We start from the raw sequence: 26556 nt of genomic DNA, 5'->3' as shown, positions 1-26556 counted from the left end.
TATGAGACCAGTTTGGAAGATATTCTGGAAGATATGAAAGATAGAACATTCTTCTCCTGGGGGGGTTCCCTGGGGGGTTCCCAGCTGGTGCCTCCCACCACTGCTCTTCATCCAGCCGGTCCATGACATATTACATTCCCTGAAACCCTCAACACTGCTTTTGCCCTTATCATGGTTCTGCAATGGTTTTGGTGATCAAGTAGGGAAATGCAGTTGGAAAATGGAGTTGAAGAGGAAAAAACAGACTTTGGAAAGAAACATTATGATCCTTCTTGCCACTTTGCACATCCATGGAACTCCAAATCCTTTGCAAACTGAGGATTTTGTTCTATTCTCAATAGTATGCCATCTACAATATATTGCTTCTCAATATGTACTGCGCTTCCAGAAACCAACATTTTCTAACTTCCATCCCTCCCTATTCTGTTTTATTTTTTAGTTTAATTTTGTGGGCAAATTGCTTGGACCAAGAGGAAATTCCTTGAAAAGGTTACAAGAGGAAACAGGTGCAAAAATGTCAATCCTGGGGAAGGGTTCTATGAGAGACAAAGCCAAGGTACTGTACCCAACTCTTGATTTTTAGCTATATCGACTGTAGACAAAGTCATTGTAATATGTCATTTGCTGAGTATTTAAATGGTTATGGTGATCTAACATTGTAGAAAAAAAATCTGTATAATGTTATACTTTTTGAGGAGAAAGAACATTACTGGGGGTGTGGGTGGAATCACCCTGAAGTCTAGACCTCAACATATTTTACGGAGATAATGTGCATCATTGCAACTTAAAAATGTTCTCTGCAGTGATTAAGGATCCATGTGAATCTTTTATAACTGGGTACGGTGTATAACATGATTGCTATGCATGTTCCTAGAATTTGTGTTACATGAAAGAGAACTTGGAACTGAGTTGACAACATCTTGAAACTTGGACTGCATCGTAATTATCATCTGGTTGATTAATCACACCCTTTCCCTTTCCCTCCTTCTTAAGGCAGGGGTGGGGAGCCCCTGGCCTTCTAGGTGTTGTTAGACATCTCTTGGCTTCCATAAGCCCCAGCTAGTATGGCCAATGATCAGATATTTCTTTGCTTTGCAATACTTGCATGCCACTTTTCAGTTACAATGGCTCTCAAAGCAGTTCACAATCAGATTTATAAGCATATCATATTGGCCTGACAATAAGAGACCTGGAATATTAAGCATTATCATTGATATCATAGGACCCTTGGCTCTGCTCCCCTGAAAGGTGGTTTGTCCTAGGGGCAGATGTTCTTCTAACTTGTCACCCCAGTCTACCAAGTACCGTATTTTTGCTGACAATACTACCGCCATTGCAGGTCAGGGAACTGGACTAGCCATGATTCCCAGTTATTAGATGGATAGCAGCTAATGGATGACCAAGGGGTGACCAGTGACAGCTGAAATCCTCTCCCCAGCCCTGATGCTTGTGGCAGCTAAGGGAGATCCTAGGAAGCAAATGTCCTTCAGAGTGCTGTCCCCAGTTCAACAGGTATTCCTGCTTCTGTTCTAGTCAGGTGGTATCATTGGCTCCCGGGCTTTTATAACTCTCAAACACTGCCCAATCCCCATGCCTATATTCCTCTTTGACCAGCTCTGCAGCAATGGCCACAGAGAATTCACACACACACAAAAACACACACTCCTGAGATAGGCTTCCAGGCATATGCTTAGCAGCTAGATATTTTCAGTCTTTGTGGCAGCTGGCTTCCTCATCCAGTCTGACGTGATTGCTGTGATTTTTGTTCTGCTCCCCTGAAAGGTGGTGTCAGCAAAAGGGCTGCTGGTTGCAGATGTCCTTTATTTTGCTTTCCCTGGCCCTCCAGGTGTTCCTGCTGCCAATGCTACAGTCAGGGATGATGGAACATCTGGAGGGTCAGAGGTTTCCCGTTTCTGCCTTAAGATGATCAGGTATAAATGAAGGCAACATTTCTTGAAGCAGGCACAGTGCCTGCATTTAGTGATTCCAATCACTCTCCTGTATTGTTGTGTCCCAGGCCTGGCATGTTGTAGCAGTTCCACTCAGTTATTTCTGACACTGCTTTCAGAAATCCTGGTTTGCTTCTACCTTTCTGTTACTCCCGTCATTCATCTCAACACAATAGAAGAGAAACAATGAGTTTAAGAGAGAGGGGGGATCATTAAGATTCCTCTTTCATCAGTCTGTTTAATGCTATATTATTATCTCTTGTTGCCAGTTTGCACAAAGAAAAACCAACATATTTTTAAAAGATACATTATATGATTAAAACAAACGGGACATTAAATATGATGCTGTTAGTATGAATGGACACGTTTGTTCATTGGTGCAAAGATTCCAGGAATGATTAATTCACCCAGATAATATTTCTAGAGTATATTGCAGATGTTGGTGCTAGCATAGAGCCTAGCAAAGAGAAGCTACTTGAGACTTTGTTATGGGCACCACTCACTGGGAAGTTCCTGCATCTTTAGGACCAAACTAGATGTTATGTGTGAGCTCCATGAAAATGGGCCTGTAGGCTTTTCCCTCCATGACTGAATCCAGCTTTGGGGGGATATTTGAATTTTGGTTGCATTGTGGTACAAAGGGTAGAATCCAGCACACATACTGTGACCACGTGGACCAACTTCTCCCGCAAACATATACTGCTACTTTGTGAGAAAGAAGGAAGATAGGAATTCCCATCACTGAATTATCAACAAAACTTTGGTCCTAAGATCCATTTAAAAGAATGGGAGCTGCACAAAAACTCTACTGTGATTAATAGAACCCTCCACCTAAAACTAAAACTCCAGTCACCCATCATCAGTTTTATATCAATTCAAGATGCACGATCACTCTAAAGCTATGATCTTACAGAACAACATGGATCTGAGAATTGTCTAAGACCCCCAACCTTGTACTCTCCAGATGTTTTGGCCTGCAAGAACCATCAACCACAATCTGCATGCTTTAAAACAATAAAAGAGATGATAGGTGGAGTTTTGGGAGAGAAATAAATATAGTTTTCTCATTGATTCACCTATTGGTTCCCCCCGCTCCTGCTACAGCACCAAATTTCAAAACTTTTAGTGCCTAAATTGCCAAGTATAGTTTGTTTGTTTTAAAAGTCAGATATAAGCTGTTTGCTTAATGTGATGAGTACAGAAGGGAATTGTGCCCATCATAAGATAACAGCCAATTTCCATTGAGTTCTTATGACAGGTGGAAATAACAGGCCCTCCAACTAGAGAACTATGATTACCATTCTGTCTCATATGATGCCTTCAAAGCTTTTCATCCCTGTGCTTGCATTACAAACCTGTAAGTCGTCTCTTCTTTGAGTGTTAAAAATGAGAAGATTTTAAACATCCAGGCTTACAATCCACCCCACCCCCTTTCTACTCCCCACCTTGTGTTCTTATCACATCATAAAACAATTTCAAGCAGTCTGGAAGAAAATGATGAAAGAGAACAATTAAAAACCTATAGACAAGTGAAATCTGATTACAAGTGGACTTATATATAGGCATCAATTCACTGAAATTGCATATGTGGTATACATGTTTTCCAAGGTAGCAATCACTAGTAATTATATTTGTGGCTACCTCTCCTAAGATACATCTTTGCTTACTAATTATGTGTGATTAAATACTTACTTTTGTATGCAGACAGAGTTGTTTTTATAAACTTGAAGTAAATGAGGTGGCTGCCGCCTATACTGTCCTGATCATGTTTGCTAGCTATACTTCTCAACATACTATACATACACTATCTTCTAATAGGAATAGCTGTGCTAGTTGGACATTGATGAATGGAGACATTTAGGGAGGCCAAGAAAAGTAGCCATTGTGTTTCATATCACATTACGTTTGCTTGCTTGCTTATTTGTTTACTGTGTTTATATCCCATCTTTCCTCCAATCTGGAACACAGGATGGCATAAACATAACGACCAAAGCCATTATATATTAACAAATAATAATCTAGATAAAATCCAGTAACAGCAGCAATGGCCCACATAACCACAACCCCCAAACCCTGCAGTTTTAATTATCCAAATGCCTGGACTTCAAAATATCAACTGTGAAGATTGATATTCCCCAGGAAGGAGTTCTGTGATTGGTGCATCTCCACCAAGAAGGCCCATTTTGTGTCACCACCTCCCTAGCTTATGCTACAGATGGCACAGCCAACAGAGCCTGCACACCACAGTATTGTTTCCCTGGTGTTGAATTATCAGATTTAGGGAAATCAGAAGCAATAGCACAAGGGACACAACATATTTTATTCATTTATAGCAGGGGTAGCCAACATGGTTTCCTCCAGATGTTAGTAGACTCATCCCTGACCTTTGTGCCTGGTCTCTGAAGTTGTTGAGAGCTGGAGTCCAATAACATCTGGAAGGCCCCATTTTGGTTGTCCCTGCGTTACAGCAGCAAAAAAGCTCCAAAGCCCACATTTGAGTAACACTTTTATTACAACCAACCGAAAAGTAAAAAGAAAAGGTGGGAAACTCTCAAGAACTCTTCATCAGACATCATGGGTATACAGGGGTATACTGTGTGTATAACATCTGTATGTTTGCTGCGGTTACACTAATGACTACAACTCGGTACACGAATCAGGGGAGGATGTTAGGATTCTTGTCCGGTGCTTGCAGTCATGGGATTGTTTTTTATCACATGATGGTATATGTTTTCATTCCACATAGTGTAACGTTACCAGCTTTTTTTCAATGAATCCGGGGACACTTTTCAACTTCAATGGATTTTGTATGGAGACTGATTTGTAAATCCGGGGACTGTCCCCGGGAAACGGGGACGTCTGGTAACCTTAACATAGTGGGAAGTGACGGAGACAGGATGTTTGTATTACTGTAGGATTATTGTCCTTTGTTCTTTCTTTTTGCTGACTGATGAGAAAGAGGAAGGAGCTAAGTCAGAATGCTCCGAATGTATTATCTGTAAATAAAGTAGTTTAGCCAAAATGCTGTACTGCTGAGTCTGTCACGCGAACTGCCGTAGGATTCTGCAGAATCCTGAAGTGTGCTGATGCCTCTCAGAGGTATCAGTTGCTGTAATGTTTGGGCTGGAGAATGCTTTTGAAGCTCCCAAATGAACGACCGGAAGGGAGAGAACATGCCAGTCGGGCACGTGTCTCTATCAGAGTCCTACTCGCGTGTAGGATGCTCCTGACACTGGTGGGTCTTAATAAAGCTGTTATCCAACTACAGGCTTTGGAGATTTTTCCTTATGGATCAACATGGCTAAATTAGCTTTCTAACAGCACACCCACACTCACATTCTGAGACCTCAAGACCTCTTATTTGTTTCTTCTAACATTGATATATTTTACAGTATGTCTAGGTGCTCACATTAATCATGACCTCTTGTGTTACTAAAACCCATCAGCTTTGAGTGAAGTAGTTTGTGAATTTAGATTAAAAAATTATATGCTTTCCCTAAAGTAATACTGAGGATGTTTGAGGTGGCTTGCTAAATCACAGGTGTTCCATTTGCCATGAGCAGTCCTAGGGCAAAAACAGTGGCCACCAATAACAGGGTAGTAGTGTCTATTTGAGCCCCATGTAACAGAAGATGTTAGCAGCATTGTATTAAATATAGTTGTACTTACCTTCCAGTCTCATAATGAAAGCTAATGTTTTAATAACATTAAATTGTTCATTTTGATTATTGAAAGATATTGCTCAATAAAAGCGCAGCAAATAAGACCATATAAAGACTTAAAATTTTATCATTTTGAAAAAAACATATTATCTATTCTGTGTCTGCAGGGGCTTTATTTTTAAATACCTTTCATTATTAAGACATAAAAAATACAATAACACTGAACATACTAAACAAAAATGGTTCATAGAAAACCAAGTTAAGTCCAAAGCAGAGAGGGAGACGCCTTATGCATAAATGAAAAGGAGGGACATAATCTTGTTAAGTACAGTCTAGTGAAAGCGGGGGCATGGTTCGGACCAATCAGTCAAAGAGTCATATGTCATAGGCATTGCCAAATAAAGTAATAATTCACTGGGCTAAATGGCTTCATATGTTGTTTGCTCATGTACGTCACAAAGGTCCACCAAGTGGCAGCAAAGCCATTGGTTTAGCAGTCCCCTTCAAAAGCTTAAGATGATAGGAGGTTTTTCTGAGGTGGCTTTCTTATACCAGCAGTTCCCATTAATAACAGAAACATCCTTCCATCCCTGTGTCAGAACCAGTCTAGCTGCAGCTACAATGAAAATTACGAAAGGTTTTAAAGGCAGGTCAGCATTAAGTCTTGAGAAAATAGGTGGAAGAGTCTAGGACTGGTGAACGGCCAATGATAATTTCACTTTTCTTAAGCATTTGTGTCCAGAAAGTAGTCACATGGAGGCACGCTCACCACACGTGCCAATGTGTGCTAACAGCAGCACATCCTTTCCAACAAGTCTGATCATTTGTATTCTGAACGCATTGAAAGATATTGCACAATAAAAACACAGGAAATGACACTATATATAGACTTAAAATCAATTACATTTTTGAAAACACATATATATTTTATGTTTGCAGGGACTTTTAACTCAGAGTTCATCAAAAACATGACACGATAATAAGTAGTACATTCCATAAGCCCTAAAACATGGCTTAGTTGGACTGAACATTTCCTGGGCAGTACTGTACTGAAATAGATTCGCCTCAAAGCCCTTTCGCTTAAAACCCTACCAGCATTTTCCTTTAGTGGATTTTGAACAAAGAATTCACTTGCAATCGAGCAACTTTAATGTAGTAGTTTGATAGAAACCCAATTCCTGTGTAACCTCTCTCTGCAGAGTTTTAATTTTGTTTCCTACAGGTATCATTGCTATATGGTATAGGAAAACATTATATTTGACACTTGGTTGGATCCAGGCAGTTATTCACACATGCTTAAGTTACAGGGCAATTCACCGCTACCCCTTAATGCTGGACTTGAGAGGATTTAGATTGAGTGGGCAGAGTTGTCTCTCTCTGCTCAGCTCTGCTGGTTGAGGTAGTGTTCCACTGGCTGCTAAATGTGCAGAGGTCCACTGAGGTTCGGGGCAGGAGTCTTGTTGGAATAAAGTTATAAATAACTCAAACAAAAAAGCAGGTCCCTGGCAGACAACCCCCCCGGCAGCTAACTTAGCCCTCTGAGGCCTGGGGCAAGTGTACCTGGCTGTCCCCCCTTCTGCATGGGCCTTAGGGTGAGAAGCCTACTGACAGTGTCTCCACCTGCCAGAGGAGCCCAGCAGAAGGCCCCAAAACAGCTCATTGAAAGGGTGGGGGAGGGCTGAGTGGCCTAGGGATCCAGTGGTCTCACAGCCAGAGCTGACTGGCACAGGGAGCTTCCCGTGCTGTTCAGCACAAAAAGTTGGTTCAGGGATCAGGCTGGGTTGCCCTGATGCACCACCTTCTGCTACAGCCATCAAGAATGTCATGGCTGCAGATTCTAAATCCACACACACACACACACACACACACACACACACACACACACCAAGCTTGGTGTAAGGTGGTGGTGGATCACCATGCCTATCACCACGAATTCTATGCCATCAATTTCAGTGAGGCTAAGGCTAACTTGAGTGTGCCACTCAGTTTTATCTTAATTGAGCGCTTCACACAAATCCTTACTGGCCTCAGCACAGGAAATTACCTGATTTTGAAGGAGTTTTTGTATTATGCAGTAATATAAACATATCAATGATCATGTATTTTAGCTTTAAGCCTAACTGGAGTTGCAAAATCAGGCGTGTATCTCTATATGTAACAAAGGATTTAAATATCCATGAGTGCATGCTCATAAAAGCCTAAATAAATTATATTGTCTTAATTCCTCTCCCCTGATCAAAAAGATTAAAAAGGAAATGCTGAACCTCTCATTAAGAATGAATGTAAAGATTGTTTTATTTTGGTTTTTTGGAAAATGACAATAAAAAGTGTATATATATATATATATATATATATATATATATATATATATATACCAAACTGAACCTCTCAGTGTTACGCAGAATATCTGCCATGCAGATGGTGGTATTGCCTTTTGGGGGTATCTTTGCGCTCCATGTATCTCTGCCCAAATATATTTAAATCTTGGCAAAACTTAATAAATAAATAGGTTTTTCAAGGGAAAATAACTTGATTGGCTAAGAAAAATTACTATAGAAAACAGTATGGAGGGGGACAGAGGCCTATCACAGCTGGGCCTCTGTTATTATTGAAGCAGCTATGTTTTATTATTTCAAAAGTGTGCAAGAAATGGATGACTCTAGAGCAAGAAATATTACATCAAACACTATTGTGGGTCCTCCCAATTTATCATTTAAATACATTCTTATTACGAAAAAAATCATAATCCATTTACATTGTGCATGTTGAACACATAGGGAAATTGGCAATGCCACACACCACCTATCTGCTTCCCGTTATTTCCACTGGGATCCCATTCAAAGTTAAGGATATGGAGTTACACAGCATGATACTGAAATGGGAAAAGAAAGACAGGTTTAGATAGCAGAATTTATACAGTATTAAAAACCCTATTACTTTGGAACAACATAGGGTCATAGCTGGCAACCAAAACCTTAATTAGCTACAGGCTCTCCGATTTAAATCTTTATCGGTGAATCACATTTGAAGACTCAGGCCAATAGTGAACTTAATAAATTTGAACTTTTATTGTTAAACTAGCGTGCTTCTGGAAATTGGGTAGTTTCTATTATATACAGGGAATTTCTTGATTTATTAGTTGGATTCCTGACGGGTCTGAAAACTTTTGGAAACAAGTATATATATTGCTATAGGTAAAGGGACCTATGACCATTAGGTCCAGTCATGACCGACTCTGGGGTTGCGGCGCTCATCTCGCTTTATTGGCCTAGGGAGCCAGCATACAGCTTCCGGGTCGTGTGGCCAGCATGACTAAGCCGCTTCTGGTGAACTAGAGCAGCATATGGAAACGCCGTTTACCTTTCCGCTGGAGCGGTACCTATTTATCTACTTGCGCTTTGTGCTTTCGAACTGCTAGGTTGGCAGAAGCTGGGACTGAACAACAGGAGCTCACCCCCTAGCGGGGATTCAAACCGCCGACCTTCTGATCGGCAAGTCCCAGGCTCTGTGGTTTAACCCACAGCGCCACCCACGCTATATTGCTATAGTATAGTATAGTATAGTATAGTATAGTATAGTATAGTATAGTATATTGCTATAGTGGAGAGTAAATAGAACAATATGTGATCTTCTAAGCCATATAAATCTGTGTCTGAATATATATAAAGGAATGTTGACTAGAACTTCCACTTAGGTGGCATTGAACAATGTCAGTGTTACCCGATATAAGTTCCAAGATGGCATAGAAATTTTGTTGGCATGGTTGTGGGGCAGGAGGAACATTTTTTTCACCTGCAATGGGAGTGCCCACTCATTAAACCAAAAAACAACCAACCTTTTGATGTTGTGTGTTTCAGGAGCTTTCTCTTATTCTAAATACTTCTATACAAATTACTCTGCAGCTGTCACTCTTGAATATATGGGACAATCATACTCAACAACTGCAATCCAAAGAATTTATAACATGGCTGTTGGCAGCAGCTAAGATATCTATATGCATGGAAAACGCTGCAGGATCTACAGATATCTTTATGATATACTAATGTAAGGACCCTGTTGATTGCAGAAAGTATAATGCATAATGTAAAAGTCTTCAAAGATGGGGAAGATCCAGAACACTTTCATATGTGTGGCTTTCCCACATGGCACATATAGGCATCAAGGAAATAAAATAATAATAATAATAATAATAATAATAATAATAATAATAATAATAATTTATTTATTTATTTATACCCCACCCATCTGACTGGGTTGCTCCAGCCACTCTGGGTGGCTTCCACAATAAAACATCCCTTTGTTTTTATTTTTCTTGTGTTTTTATATTTTATGCATAATTGAAATAAACATCCCTTTTAAAACCCTTGTGAAATTAGTAAGCAGAATTAAAAATATCAGCTTGTCTAAGCAGATATCAGCTTGTAAAGGGAAAGGAAAATCAGAGATTTAAATAAAATGAACATATTATATGGAAACAGTTATCTGGAATGCCTTTCCCCATGTAGAAAATAGAGTCAAACATGAGCAAATACCATAGTGTACTTTCCTTCACAATCATTGACCGTTATGAAAGCACATGTAAATGAGCAAGTGACATAAATGGGAACAGGAATAGCATAAAACATTATCTGGATGTGCCAAAAGGAAGGGGATGAGTTAATCACACCTCTTTTTGGCCAGGATCCAAAAAGCTACTTTAGACATCCCCAGTAGGCTTGAACATGATGTATTTTGCTTTTTTTGCGCTTTGAACAGCAGACTTTTATGATGCCATATCACCAGGGATGCACAAATAATCTCTGTGTGTGTGTGAGTGTGTGTGAGTGATAGAGAGAGCGAGAGCGAGAGAGAGCGCACATATTTCCTTTGAGCACTTAAAAAAACTTGAGATATTATACTGGGGGGGGCGTGTTCTCAAGAACCAGGTGTGCTTCTTGAAATCAGTGGGGACATCGCCATCTTCGCAGATTTTAAAATGCAGATTTAAGCAGGTTGCATGCCACAAAATAGCTGGAGGGAGTCAGTGACCCACAGCTGAAGATCCTTTTACCCCCATGGGTCTTCAGCAGTACATTGCTGTTTGCCCTTATGCCAGCTCTTTATTTTTGCAGTAGAACTCAGATACTACCCATTGTTCTGAACAACCAATTAGGACTACAGTCTCTGTTGATTTATTTTAGACAATGAATGCTCACTGCATCCCTGCATATCACACCCTTGTTGAAATCCCTTTCAGTTGTAAAGGCATGGAAATTTGCTGTTGTAAAGGCATGGGTGGCTGAGATAACCCTATGCCAGAGCCTCAACCTTGGGCATGTTGAACTGAGTTGATTTTTGGATACCAACTTTTGTGCTTCCAGTGCAAAACAGGTTTTACTTCTTTTATAAGGCAGGTGAAAAGAAAATGGATAAATGGATTAAATAAATAAATTAAATGATTCCTCCCGGTGTTTATGGGAGCAGGTGTTTTTTCACTCCTCGAGATGTGTTGTCTCTGGTTGGGGATTAGAAAGTACAGGGCTTTGTACATGTGTTTCTGTACCCATGTTGTTTGTGTTATATTGAAGCAAGATTCATGTTTAGTCATGGTCTCCCTTGACTACAGAAATAATTTGTTATAATAGATGTTCCTAGTCGCTTGCGTGGGTGAATGGAGGTCAAGTGCAAACTACCCATTTTGCCTATTAGCTCTGGGAGCCTGCAGTCCCTATTGTGTAGTTGTTCACTCCTGGGCCTGGCTGCAGGGCTGGATGATACTGGATTTGTAGGAGAGATTAAGCCATCTGCTTCACTTTAAATGTTTCCTGCTGAAATGATTCATGAAGTGGTATAATATTTGAGTGCAATTAGTGGTGGCATTTTCAAAACTGAATAACCAAGAGGGCAATTTAACCTTCTCTGAGGAATTGCATACTCCAGGGCGAGTTCTTTTTTTAAAAATATTACATTGTTCTAAGGGAACACTTGGCAAATAATTGCAGCAGCCCTGGAACAGATGCTTTGAAAGAGAGCCTCATGTTATTACTTGTGAGACACAGTGGTGATAACTAAAGCATCTAATGCCTGCTTCAAATCTGATGTTAGAACAGACTTTTGTATTTCTTCATACTACTACTGTGTAATATTTACAAGCAAACTAAGGATCTGCCACAAGATTTGTTTTCACTACCAGGATTTAGCATGCAAAGTATTAAATAATAAAGAAGTATGGCCACTGCAGATGCAGGTTAAATTTCCTTTGATATGTTAGAGATGAAGAGAAAGTGGTTCAGAGCAAAGAGAACTACTTACATGTATGTTGTGCTTGTTTTTAGTCCCACAGCCTGTTTTTATTTTGTAAAGAAGTAAAGTTCTGGAATAAGTGAATTTCAAGTTGATGCAAAGCTGCCTAAATTTGCAAAAAGATTTTATTTCCTTACATTGGACAGAATCTGAGACAGAATTGTTTAACTGATCCATTTGTGTCACAACATAGATGCCAGAGAGTTGGTTAGATACTGCAGATTGTTGTGGATGAAGGGTTATCTGTAACGAGAATGGGGTCATTGTAGGAACTCTAAAGAAAGGCTTTGCAGCCAATTATAGTATGGACACAGTTTTCATGGAAGGTAATTGAACCAAATGCCTTGAAGTATGGATGGGGAGAAGTCAGACCTTAAAGGGGCTAGTCAGTTGCCCGGTTTCCTTCATCAAGTTTTCTTTGAAGAATGGCACAATGAAACTTTCAACATATATTTGAAAAAATAGGAAGTTTAGATAAAAATGGAATGATAATACTAAGAACAAAAATGTGAAATAAAGTAAACAATTGACATATTATGATGCTGGTGTATTATGGGTCTTTTGAGAACCATAGTTCATTTTCCTTGAAGGCCTTGCCCATCTGCATTTCTGTAGAGCAATGATTTATAGTCTAAAATGTTTTATTTGTTTTCATGGAACTCCATTAACTCTGGATTTTGATACTGTTGTGCTTTGCTTTATTATTGTTGTTTTCAGTGTTTTACATATAGATAAATGCCGAAGAGCCCATTTTGAAATATTTGCAGCAATTATGTTAAATCCCAGTTCCCCCTGTGCTGTGTTTATCTGTACTCCTGAGAACCATGATAAATACTTTTAATATGCCTTAATGGGTTACTGTTACAAGAAATTCTTGTGCTTGCCACTACTGAGACAGCATTACATTAAATTACAGTGCAGACAATTAAATAGAATAGTGGGGAAGGGGTATCAGGCTTGGAAGAACAGCTAGTTGCAGCCTTCTGTAATTCAATTCCTTGATCAACATAATAAGGGAAGATGGTGAGTGGAATTTAGATAACTAAGCTAGATATGATTGTATTTGTAATATCTCCATCAGGGATTAATGCTCCCTTATTCGGAGACATTGATTAGCCTCTAGATTATTTTTCTGATTGATTACTGTTGTACTGCAACATCCCTTCTTCATATATCTAACCAAGATCAATATCACTTTATAGTTAGAACTTCATCTTGGCACAGTTATGGTACAATCAGCAGTAATTTGTGGTTCCTCGATAACAGTTTCAAAGAAAATGTGCACAGTTTGTTACTTCAGCTTGTAGCCATTTATAACAAGGATGGGGGAAATTAACTTCCCTTGCATCTTGTCTGGAAAAAAAATATGAAGCATTAGTTGTACATATGCTTGGGCATGAGCATCTTTCTCAGGAAATTTGTCTGTGAGTTATCATTTCACTTCAGAGAACATGGGAGAGATTAAGCTATGCAAAATTCATCCAATCGCTTTCTTGCATAACTCATACACAGTGATTCATTTGTGTAAAAAGATAGTGCTAGGACTCAGTTCTAATAGAGATTCAATAAGCATAGACACTGCTTCTAAAAAAATGAACTTAAAACTGCTTTAGGATTCAAACACTTCTTAGGCCTAGAACTCCCAACTACAGTACATTCAGTCATTTTAATACAGTGGTACCTCAGGTTAAGAACTTAATTCGTTCTGGAGGTCCATTCTTAACCCGAAACTGTTCTTAACCTGAGGTATCACTTTAGCTAATGGGGCCTTCTGCTGCTGCCGCTTGATTTCTGTTGTCATCCTGAAGCAAAGTTCTTAACCCAAGGTACTATTTCTGGGTTAAGCAGAATCTGTAACCTGAAGCGTCTGTAACCTGAAGCGTCTGTAACCCGAGGTACCACTGTAGTAGCAAAATAACAAGCAAGACTCCATCCACAATCTGACTCCCAGGGAGAGAACCCACCTTCTCTTTGTGGCTGCTGTTAGAGGAAGACTTTGCCATGACAGTTCCCTCTCAAACCATTTCTCACCTTAGCTATTTCTCATGAGTGCAAGGAAAATTGCGCTCGGATGTGTCCCTAGCTGTCAGGCGTAACAGAAACCTGACAAATCTATCTCATTCACGTGGCTCTAATCCACATGTGACGGTTTACACAGTACTGTAGGGTAGGGGTTCAGGCAATCCCAGCCACACATTCAAAGCATGTGTAATGGCACTGTGGGGCTGTGCAACCTCTCTTTACCCCCAATACTGATTTGTGGGGTGGCCACAGCAGGTTTAAGGGGCCATAGACATGTATTGGTGTAAGCACACAGATATCTGCCACATGAAGGGAGATCTGGGCATTGATGGACATGGCCCCACCCCCCTTTCAACATGTCAGGGATATTCATTTGTAGACCCCTGCAGACATTCAGTTCTGATTTCTAACATGTATTTCAGGGGGAAAGAAATAAAAAGTAGTAAGGAAGCAAGATGTCTGCCTTCAGTCTTGGCTAAAACTGGCCTTTTGACATCGGCCATAGCCAATGTAACTAGCCAGCAATGATGTAGCGTGCAGCTGAAGCTTAGAAACAAAGTAGACGTGAGGTCCTGTACTAAAATGTCTCTATGCAGAATTCATCCTAACTTTTGCAGTTCAGGGAAAGTGAAGAACATGGTTTTTGTATTTGAATTCCACAATGATTTGAAGAATTTCTAGGGCTCCTTTCAGTCTCTTTGTGTGCATGTAGCAAAATGCCCAAGGCTCAAGTCAGAATCAGCTTGGTATTTATGAATTTTCTCAGCAAGGATTCTGAAAAAAGTCTATCTGTTTTCTGAGACTTTTATTCAACTTTGTAATTTTGAAGCATGTACACAGGTGCATATTATCACATTTGCCCCTCAGTATTATAGTTTTGTCTGGGGTCCCATGCATGGCTTGTGCAACTCCACCAGGTTGTGTGTGCCGCATAGTATATTGTTCATAGGGGGCGGACCTCAAATAGTTTCACAGAAATTAATGAAAGATTCCTCAGAAGTAAGGACTTGGCATTCAAAATAACACACTTTGCAAGTGCCTGCAAAGTAGCTTGTGGCGGGCGGGGAGTGTCTTTTGAACACTGCCTGCCCATGCATAGAATCTCATTTAACATCCCAAGCTGCAGAAGTCTGAGGAAACAGCACTTGATTCATAAGGTGGTTGAATAATATGAGCCAGACAGATCCATATACGGAACATCAGTTACATCACTACTGTCTGTCTGTTTATTTACTTCCTGTATTTCTTACATTCCCTTCATCCAACAGTCCCAAGGAAGGTTACAGCATATCAAAATAAAATATAATCAGGACAGCTATTAAATGACAACAACTCCCACCCATAGCCCCAAAACAAGAACTGGACATTTGCAGGAGGCATGTTTTGATTTCAAACAGACTGCTATTAAACATTCTAGGATAAACTGCATCTTAATTTGTTACACATGTGCACTAATTTCTCATCAAGCTGTTTGCCTAGGGCTCTATTTTGGCAATCTATGTCGGTGTAACTAACCATACAAAGGAGACTTCTCTTCACAAAGGGGGAACTAATATGAGGCATAACATTAATTTTCACTTAATAGAAGCTGGGTATCACTAAATGATTCATAAGTAGCTGACAAGTGGTTTTTATTTCAAGTTTCAGTCTTTTTATATCAAAAAATGTTAAACAGTCAATTTCTTGCAAAAAAGCTGTCTTGGATTTAATAACATTCACAGGCCACATTTCAAATTAATTTGGTCTGTTAGATAATCTCTTACTCCTTTTTCCACATCAGTGATATTAGAGCTATAAATAGTAATAAGGTTGCAACACTTGCAACCTCTGTATAGCAGCTGGGCTTGTCTGGAATCACCCTTGCCTCACTCAATTCAAATGGAGTACTTCCTCTTCAAGGTCAAGCTCTCAAGCAACTGGCAATGGAAGCCACCTCTGGTCACTGGCTATTAAGCCAGTCATGAAACATCTTCTCCATTAAGCAGTCTTAGCCATACGATCAGACTCAATAAAGTTGTAGCAACAACAGTTTTCATGGGTGAACATTGGTTTGGGCATTTTCAGGAGACAGCAAATGTTCCTGAAAACCTTTTGTTCATTCCTGTTCACTGGCCTCTTCAGCAGCTGCTTTGGTGCCATTAAGAGAAGTGGGTATGTATCACTGTCTACACAATCTGTATAACCAGATGTTATGGAGCCACCTTTCTGAGTGGGCAAATACTTTTGTTCCATTTCCCCCATCCTGAACAATTACTAAAACTGGAGGGGGTGCATTTCAAGGATAGATGGGTATGAAACTTTTCATGAAACATGCCTACTACCAATTTCAGTTGTAAAGGCATCACTTTCAGGTCTCGATTCAGCGTGCATTGGGCATTGAGAATCCCTCCATAGGAGACCAGTATTGAAGCATGGTTGGTATGTGAGTGGGTGTCCATGATTCCTGAACTCTGTGCATGTGCTTCAGATGGATGATTGCCAAATCACCTGTTTATAAAGTGTGTGGGGAGAGCAGTGATAGGGAAGAGAAAGAATCACAAATGCATAGTGCGGTTCCCTTGTTCTCAACAGATTATTAGCATTGCCAGGGGGAAGAAACTGCCTGGAATCTCTCCCTTTTCTTCCCAACCCAGCAGGGTTTGGAACTAACTTTGGAAGGACAAAAAAGGAGCAGCAACAAAAGACCAAAAGGATGCAAAACATCAAAAAGATGAATTCTTTGAACAGTAAAAGTTACAAGCCCACTTCACTCATTATTGCTCCCATCTTGCTCTACATGGAAGGGAGGAAACACTGAGTAGCCCGACACACTAATGTCGCTTGTGACAGAAATGTTGTGAAAAGGCTCAGACACTACTGACACTAGCACTCTTTGGGCAAACAAACATGGGTGCCATACTGAATGAAGGGACTTTACTGGATCAAAAATGCCGAGTGCATTTTTGTTGGTTGCAACTTTCATTAGGGGCACAAGATTAAGGTTCCTCTCTCAAGGCACTGTTGTTTTTGTCCATGGAGTTTTCTTGGCAGGGATACTAGAATGGCTTGCCGGTTCCTGCTCCAGGTGGATCACAATTAGTCAAAACTCTCCACTATGACCTGTCCGTCTTGGGTGGCCCTGCACAGCATAGCTCATAGCTTCTCTGAGTTATTCAAGCCCCTTTGCCATGGCAAGGCAGTGATCCATGAAGGAGTTTGACCAAACTGCGGGAGGCAGTGGAAGACAGGAGTGCCTGGCATGCTCTGGTCCACGGGGTCACGAAGAGTCGGACACAACTAAACAACAACGCAAAGCACTGTCTTAAAGGAGAGATGTTGCCTTGATAGAATAATCTTAATCTTCTGCCCTTGAGGAATATTATCAACTAAAACATGCTTAGGGGCACCCCCCCCCATTAAGACTATTACTCTTCATAGAGGTTGCTCTGCTGGCAATTTTTTTGAGGTTTTGCCTTTCTTCTTCTTCTTTTGGAGGTAGCATTAGCAACCTGTTGTTGTACCTGGGGAACTCTGGATTGGGGCCAAAAGGTTTTTATTTTGTAATAATTATGGAAATAATTTTCCTTCATCCAGCAATAACCGCTGTTACTGTGAAAGGGAATTTAATCTTGATAATCTACACACAGCACTTTCTCGACTTTTATTCCTGTAACACAGAGTGGTCTAAAAGTGGGCAGTGTACTTCCTTCTCCCTTCCTGCTGCAGCTTATTGGTTCTTTCTTTTCAAGTGCTTCCTCTGATCAAATTGCTAACAGGCAATATTAGTTGTTTAAAGGTTTCTCTCCTCCCCCCCCTTTCTTTTAACCTTTATGTATTTAAATGGTCATGACCTTCTCATCAATTGATAGACTGGACAATTGTGAATGCTTGAATAGTGCTCCTTTTTAAAAAATATATATATATTACATTATTTTCAAAAGGCTAACTTTCAGTATTGGTGGACTCACCTTTAGGAAGGAAAAAAACCCTATATTAATCATGACACTTCCAGCCTTTAAAAACACAAAGGGACATCTTATATGTGTCTTCGTGGTATTTTACTCCCTCCATCTATATAGTGCAAAGGAGATTCTAGATTACATGATACAAAAGGCAAAGGTCATATATTTGCCTTTTAAGCTCAGAACATTTTCATTTCTCTTTGGGCTATTGCAGCAGGACTAACTGTTCAGAGGCAGCTGCCTTCCAGCAGGTCACACTATCTGCCCATTTAGTCCAGTATTGCTAGCTCTAACTTGTGGCAGCTCTCTGGGGCCTCATTGGTATGTTCTCTATGCAAGTTCCCCATGAAGAGTGCATGATATATTCAGTAGTTTCCTGCACATGTGTCAGGGACTGGGGAGAGGAAGAGGAATGGTGGAGACCGCCTCCCCAGCTTGACCCTTCCAGGGAGGAGGAAGAGGAAGACAGTTTAGATTTGCAACAGGGGCTTGAGGGAGGTCACAACTCAGAGGCAGATGAGGAGGAAAGTTAGAAAATAATGGGGGAGGAGGGGGAGGAGGAGGAAGCACCAGGGGGTGACAGCTGACGGACACAGTGTCTTCAGAAAGCATTCCAGACCCCCCTCCACTCCCAGAACCTGGCGAGCCTTGAAAGTAGGAGAGCAAAGAGTTCAAAGATAGAGGCCATGTAGCAGCACCCATAGGAGAGACGATGAGAATGACGGATGAGGAAGTGGGAGAGACGGGGTTGGAGATTCACTCGGGACAACACCATTATCCAAGAGGCTGGGTTCTACAGCCTCTCTGTAAATACTGAATAAAAAGTGGACGGTAAGAAACAGTTCCTTGTCTTTGTACATTCCTGGGCAACCAGCCGGGAGTCGCTGGCAGCAGCCTGACAGCATGACGGTCTTAGAAGAATAGCATTGCCAATGTGGCATCACTGCGCAGAGCACTCTTTGCTCCGCCCATCCCCCATACCTTTGAAGCATGGCTGGAAAAGAATGGAGACAGAGCTGGCTGAGGATGTGAGGGCTATTGAACATGGCATCCACAGTGGGCCTCCTTAACCTGGAAGAGGCAGGACCTAGAATGCTTTATCTTGACCTTCTTGAGTTCTTTATGCAAAAAAAGAATAGCAGCAATGTTGGGGTGGTGGGTCCTTTGCCAGTTTTGAGGTCTGGGCAAATGTTTACTCTTAATGCTCTCTGGAACTGGCCCTGGGTGCAGAAAGAATATGCTCCAAAAAACATTTGTGAACCTTGTGTAGGTGGTGAGATAGACGGGTTAGTTCCCAGTTTGTCTTCTTTTTGATATGGGGCACACATCACCCTTGCCACTGGGATAATATAACATCGGGGTTGATAACCCCCAGAGCTTTCTGACCTGTGACTACTTTGCTGTGGCTGCCTGCTCACCCACCCAAGCAAGCAGTTACAGGAGCAAAGAGAATGACCAGCAACTTCCACTAACGTTGACTTCTTCGTCTGGGCCCAGAGGGACAGGAGCAAGGAAACTGGCAGAGTCAACAGCAATGAGGGTGAGTTGGGGCTACTTAAGGAGGGCCCCTCCTGGCAACCCAGGACCCTAAAATACCTTGGAACTGGAACTGTGTTGCAGAGTGCTCAGTATTATAAAGCTGAATCATTTCTACATGGCACTGGAACCTGCAAAGCTGTGATACCTACTTAGAACATAAATGAATTAGATTCCTCTCATCCCTGTCCCATTTTCACCAGCTTCATAAAATGTAAGTGTGTCTGATCTCTATACCCATAATGACTTACATACACATGCACACAGACTTTTGGGTCCCGATTTTGGGTTTCTCATAGGCATGTGGTTGGCCACTGTGAGAGCAGGAGTTGGACTATTGGAGGCTGTTATGGTCTCTCAGACAGCCACCTTGGATCAAGAAAAAGAAAAATCCTGAAAGTGGTAGCATAGCAATGTCCTACTTTGGGAGGGTGGAATACCAAAATAAAGCTTACACTAGGAGTTGGCATTTTTATTTAGGTCAGAATAAAGGCGTCGCTTGTTTCCCAGGCCTGAGACTTTACCTAGGGATCCACTAACATAGGAAGCTGCTTCAGTATAGTCAGATCCTTGGTAGCTCAGTACTGTCTACACTGACTCAGTGGTGTCGCAAGGGAGGCGGGGGGCAGTGAGCCCTGGGCTGGAGGGGTGCTTGCCCCGCCAACCCTGGGCGTTGTGGCGTGACCAGCCATCGCGCCGCCGCAGCTGCATGTGGAGGATTCCACCACCGTCCATACGGTGCTCAGGCAGCGCCGGTGGCAAACCGTTACATACAATGCATACACTGTACATAGCAACGCCGCACATGCGCCCTACGTAGTGACGCCATGCATGCATCGTACGTAATGGCGCAACGCGTGCGCAGCCGGTGGTTTGTCCCGCCCCGGGTGCCGGTTAGCCTTCGTTTGCCCCTGCACTGACTGGCAGCATCTCTCCATGGTTTCAGAGAGGAGTCTTCTACAGCCGTACTAGGAGATCCCAGGGATCAAACCTTCAGTGTGTGTTCTACCACTGAGTCCTGGCACTTTCACAAAGTATCTTGGGATACATTTTCTCTCTCTAATGAAGACCACAGCCCTCTAAGGACGTGGCCATTGGAAAATAGTTCTCATCATCTGCCATTCTCTCTTTCTGAGATACTCCTCTCATGTTTAGTTGCCATAGGGAGCACTGTGGAAGAGATGCCTCCAGCTCCACAGAGAAAAGTAGAAGAAATAGTGTTGCACTGAATGTTTAGGGAGACTTAAGCAAGGAACTAGAATTTATTATGCTATTTAAAGTTTGCCTCAAAGGACATGTGGAAATAGCACCTTTAAAATTTATACAGTTATTTATAAAGACTGTATAATTTTATCTGAACAGGATGGGAACTTCAATTTTTCATATGCAGTAATTTGCACTATTCTGATAAAGTAATTGCACAATGGAATTTATGATGAATAGGGTATTAGTATAAATGTATTAGGAAGACTAATGCAGTTGGAATTTTCCATGTTCATTCATTTGTAGTGCAGATATTTTCTGCTTTAGTTGTAGGATCTAGATTTTCTTTTTTTAAAAGCAAGATGATATGCAACCTTTGCTTTGAAGATTTATTTATTTTTACTAATTGCCTCTAAAAAGGGAAATAGCATAGTTTCCAAAGCCACAGACAGATATTTTACCATTATTTTGTAGTCTGAATATCTACATAACTACTTAAGAAAAAAAGATAGAAACCAATTAAGAGATATATAATGGAGACAAAGTTTCTTTTTCAGTGGATAGACTATTCATTTCTTTACAAGGAAGCATGAAAAACAGATGCACAAATATTAATAATGTTAAATTATATATGCAGTTTTCTTTTTAATGCTGACCATATTTAGTGAAAGTAATCCAAATGAAATTCAGTCTGGGGTAGCTGAAAATATTAAAACAATGGGAATGATATAACATCTGGCTTACTATTAATTATGAAGATATGAGTTGCTATTTTGTTTTTAAAGATAAATTGTATTTTAAACATTGTGAAAAGTCAGTTTATATTCATTTGATTTAAGTTAAAGTAAGGTGAAAAGAGAAGTAAAGGTTCTTCAAAGCACTAGTGCGAAGATAAACAAAATTTTGTTTGATTTGATTTGCAGTGATGGGACCATCACTTCATTTAAAAGTAATTGTGGCTGGAAGTTGAAAAGTATTTGAAAAGCAATTTCAGCCTCATCTTATGGCTTGCTATGGGAGTGCCTAAGTGCTTATGATGCTGGTGTTTTGTGACACTGCAGGTAAAAGCCAATATGATTAGGATGGAAACACTAGTCATGTAACATATTGGTATTCAATTTTTTTTCTCTTCTGTACATTACCCAGATAGCACAGCATATGCATGTTTTAGATTACAGCAAAGGCATTTCCCCAACAAGAGGTAGATTTTTCTTTGACAAGTCTTAGGCATTTTTACTAATATTGTTTCATGCTTCAAAATATGAATTCAAAATATTTTGTCACCACAAGTGTCTGTTAATGTTTTATGGTTTGCAGCCTGCCACTAGCGTTTGTCTAAAAGATGGAATCTGAGAATATTTTGTGATACTGAATATATATATAGTGGTTAAGTAGTTTTATCAATCTTTTTTTATACAAAGCCCTGACTGCTAGAGTAGTCTCTGCTTCGAATCTGGAGCCTCAAAGAGCCAAGCTAGATGTGACATTTGTCATGGTGTTTAACCTTGTGTGACTGATATTTCTATGAAATAACCATGGGTATAATCATGAAATAACTATGGGTAACTTAGAGTGGGACCATAGTATGTGGGGCGGGGGCTTTAACCCATTCCCTCCCCCACTGTTCATATCAAAATTCTACCCCGCTGCAAGCAGGAAAGCTGCCACTGGGTCTGAAGATAAAAATGAAAAAGGGCTCTCTAAAATTACACACACACATACAATATCCAAGTCTCTGAGATTCATTTCATTATTCTGAAAGGAGCTACTTAAGAAGTATATAACTGAAGCTATCGATTTCTGTGTGAGAATATCACAGAATAAATAGGACTTTTCTGCTAGTGGTCAAACAATACAACAATATGCCTCTTCTGAAGTAACAAAGAGTTAAACCTTTGGCCATTTGGACCTCCAGATGTTGCTGAACTACAGCTCCCATAATCCCTAGCCATTGACAATACTTGCTGGGGCTGATGGGAGTTGTAATTCAGCAACATCTGTGGTAGGGGGGAGAGAAGCAGAAGTTCCCCACAGATGAGTTAAATAGTAGCATCTAGTTTCTTACACTGTTTCTAGATCCTTGACTGAAGGACTCGCAATTTTTACGTGGTTCATCAGACACACACCATAACATTAGCATTTGGAAAGCTCAGTCACACATGAAGCTAGCAGAAGAACAACTGACACAAAAGACGAGAAGCAATAAGCATAGCTCTGGGCAATGTTTTCTCTCTCTCACTCTCCTCTGTACACAGCAATAGTTGTTATTCCTGAGTTTATAACTAGAAACATCAACCTTTTGGACATTTTCTGCAGCCCCGACCCGGCCTGGCAATGCATTGTCTCATCCATGAACAGAATGAGCAATTGCAATGACTCAAGTGATGAAGTGTTGCCTTGAAGTTTCTTTGGCATCAGATGAATCCCATCTATATTGCAGCTGTTACCAATACATTTCAAGAATCACAAAGGCATTATTAAGAAGGAATACATTTTGGAATTCTGTAAAGACATTTTTATGAATACATTATGGCACTTAAATGCATGTGCAATGTGAACATTTTGGTCATGCTGTACTAATACCGCTCCAGTTGTTCTTTTTACTTTAATGCAGTTTATTGCAAAATGCTCAGAATTTTGACAGTTTATCTCGGTGATGTTTTTGCTATATTCTGCAGCTATCTGAGATACACTACATCAGCTATTTGCTATATGTTAGTGCCTGTTTTGCTATCGCTGATGTATTCTTCTTGTTGTTGAGATTGATGTGAAATATACCTGTTGTTTTATCGTACATGTTAAATTTCAACAGTTTATATGACTCACTCTGGGATGCTATTGTTTTGAAAAGCACATAATAAATATTTTAAATAAAATAAATATGGTGATATCCAATGTTAGTCATACTCAAAGGAGACCCGTTCAAATAAATCAACTTTTTAATGAGGCATCTTTAACTGGTTAAAGACTTGGTTAAAAATTTACCAATGGATTTATGATAACTCATTGTTTTCAAACTAGAGTTTGACTAATTCCTTGTTCCCCAAAAGGCATATTCTGGTACTAACACAGGCATAATGTAGGTTTAGACATTGGCTGCATTTGCACAACATCGTAACCCAAACCCAGTGTGGTGTAGTGGTTAAGAGTGGTAGTCTCGTAATCTGGGGAACCGGGTTTGCGTCTCCGCTCCCCCACATGCAGCTGCTGGGTGACCTTGGGCCAGTCACACTTCTTTGAAGTCTCTCAGCCCCACTCACCTCACAGAGTGTTTGTTGTGGGGGAGGAAGGGAAAGGAGAATGTTAGCCGCTTTGAGACTCCTGAAGGGGAGTGAAAGGCAGAATATCAAATCCAAACTCTTCTTCTTCTTCTCTTCTTCTTCTTACTGGGACCACGAGGACATGTGGGCTCCCCCCTGAAGCAGAGCTCGCAGCCACTTTGGTCTTTCCCAGTCATTTTTACTCCCACACCATGCTGAGCTAAGCCATGGTTTGACTTAGCATGTCATCCAAGCTCCTTCCTCACTAACCATGAGCTGCAGCCATGAACAAACCACACTATTGAAAGTTTAACTGGTATAAGAAAACATAACAGCTTTGATCTATATGGCGGCAGCAGAGATAAAGTGGGGGGGGGGAAATACGCTCGCCAACCAGGAAACAAAATGTTATGTGGAGGTTAGCATCTAACGGGGAAAAATTACTGATTTCTACAACATATTGACGATATAATAGGAAAAACATCTCTACAGCATTAAGGTAATAGGTGAATAGGCATTGGGTTTACAGGATACCTGGGCCGCAGCATTCCACATATCATTTTTGTAGTTTCCTTTTCCACAGTTGACCTGCATTGTTTTACTGGTTTAGAGAAATACTCAGTGAAGGCATGATTATTACTTTTAAATTTCAAATGGTGTTGTGCCCATTAACTTCTACTAGGTATTTTATTTGTATGGCTGTCTTGGGATACGTTGAATCCTAGTACCGGATTGATACTTTAGATTTTTAATTGATGAAAGGTTAAAGAAATAAAAGGACATACCCTAGTACATAGCTGTCAACCTTCCCTTTTTTTGCGGGAAATTCCCTTATTCCAGCGCCGTTTCGTTTCCCACTGCTTCCCGCTGCTATCCCGGATTGTTAGATAACCCGTAGACTGTCCCCGGGACAGGCGAGGCTGCTGATCCCTTATTTTCTAGGCTGCTTTTCCCTTATTTTCAAATCTGAAAGTTGACAGATATGCCCTAGTACCCTTCCCCCTGGAAAACCTCTGTTGTGAGGGAGAGGGGAAGCCACATGACATGAATGTCAGTCAATAGGTGCTGGGCTTTGCCATCATTTATCTGTTACTAAAAATGTTTCAGGGCAAAGTCCATTTGAAGACATCAATACCTGAGTTGCTCAAAACCTGAGGTTCTCAACTGCATTCATATAACAGGGAATCATTATGAAGTGTTCCCATGATATGTAAAGAAGGCGCATCACTCTCTGCTTTATAGAAAGAACAATTCGTTGTGAATTATTCAGAATTTTTTAGTGTATAATTTTAAACCGCTTTCTCTAGAGCAGTTGCTGGAGATAGCCAATAAAACTGTAACATTGTAGTGAAAAAATGCCTGGTCTTCCTTTTTTCAAAGCTTGGTTTTAGATACAGAGCATAGATCATTGCTAAAACTGCACGATATCTGACTAAAACTGAAACAACCTTGCAGGAATTGCATGTTGTCTCTATAACAGACCAAGATCCATGTGTAGTAGGCCACGTGCAAGATTTCATGTGTAGGAATTTTCTCTGTTGAAAACTGTTATTGATAGCAGAGTGCTAGTCATCTGTTTATAAGGAAAGGAAAAACACTGTTCAAATCATTCCACCCAAATAGAGAGGCTTGACAACTGCCATAGGAAAAGCTAAGTGCAGAAAAGTGAGCTGTACACCACTTTTTTTTTCTATGCATAAACTTTAGATCGGGGTAGTCAACCTTTTTATACCTACCGCCCACTAATGCATCTTTCTTGATGGTAAAATTTCCTTACCGCCCACCAGTGCTCAATGGAAGGAGGATTCAACTTGTGCCGTAGAACCTCCTACCACCCACCTAGAATCCTGAAACGCCCACTAGTGGACAGTAAGGACCAGGTTGAGAAGAAACATCTTGGGGCAAGTTTCCTACTGTAGCTTACCTAAGCAGACTCATCCTTGTACACCCTAAAACTGTATGCTTTGGTCCACCCCAAACACTACAAAAGTCTGATTTTTCTTTATGCAGGATGTTTAGATGCCTTTTTTTCTTTGACTTTCTGGATTCTCCATATTTTAGTACATATTTAATTGTGTCCTTAGTATAAGATGCTCCGGAAAACCTAATCTGCAAAGACTCTGTCTTTTAATTGCATTCATCATTAAATTTTTAACACATTCCTGTAAAGTATTTAGCAAGTCTTTCTTTGTAGATGTTAATTATGCCAGGTTTTCTTCTTTTTTTACCACTCACACACTCAAAAGTGATTTTCAGATCAAGTAATTTATACCAGGTATTTTTGTTTCTCGGAGGGCCTCATTTTGTTGAAAGCCTGCCTAGATTATGCCCTTTTGTCGTGTTCTCTGTAAATGCTAAATCAATGCAAAGTTAATAGATTTCTATTTCTAAAAATACCCTCTTCCACAGGAAGAAGAACTAAGGAAGAGTGGGGAAGCCAAATACGCACACTTGAGTGATGAACTACATGTATTAATTGAAGTGTTTGCCCCACCCGGGGAAGCTTATTCACGGATGAGTCACGCCTTGGAAGAAATTAAAAAATTCCTCGTTCCAGTAAGTTGCTTGTAGCACTGTTGCAAATGTGTGTGTGTATTATGTTCAAATGCATTAAGAGCAATACTTGAAAATCAGAGCCACCATTAGCCGTGTGTTTCTCCTCCTTCCCCATGGCACTGTCATGGCTGCAAATTAAACAATA

At 40.5% G+C, this 26556-nt stretch overlaps 1 protein-coding gene across 2 annotated transcripts in view; it reads left to right on the top strand.

Moving 5' to 3' along the window:
• Positions 1–26556, top strand: part of KHDRBS2 (KH RNA binding domain containing, signal transduction associated 2) — a 336381-nt gene that overhangs the window by 132434 nt on the left and 177391 nt on the right. For both annotated transcript variants that reach the window (XM_083607373.1, XM_083607374.1), the window contains exons 3-4: positions 440–556; positions 26265–26411. In XM_083607373.1, coding sequence (XP_083463499.1) covers positions 440–556; positions 26265–26411 — 264 coding nt within the window. The remainder of the gene's footprint in view (positions 1–439; positions 557–26264; positions 26412–26556) is intronic.

Source organism: Podarcis filfolensis, assembly GCF_964270895.1.
Source record: "Podarcis filfolensis genome assembly, chromosome: 3".
In the NCBI taxonomy this organism is placed as follows: Eukaryota; Metazoa; Chordata; class Lepidosauria; order Squamata; family Lacertidae; genus Podarcis; species Podarcis filfolensis.
Note: the sequence above shows the minus strand (reverse complement) of the source record. Positions and strands in the feature narration are given on the sequence as shown.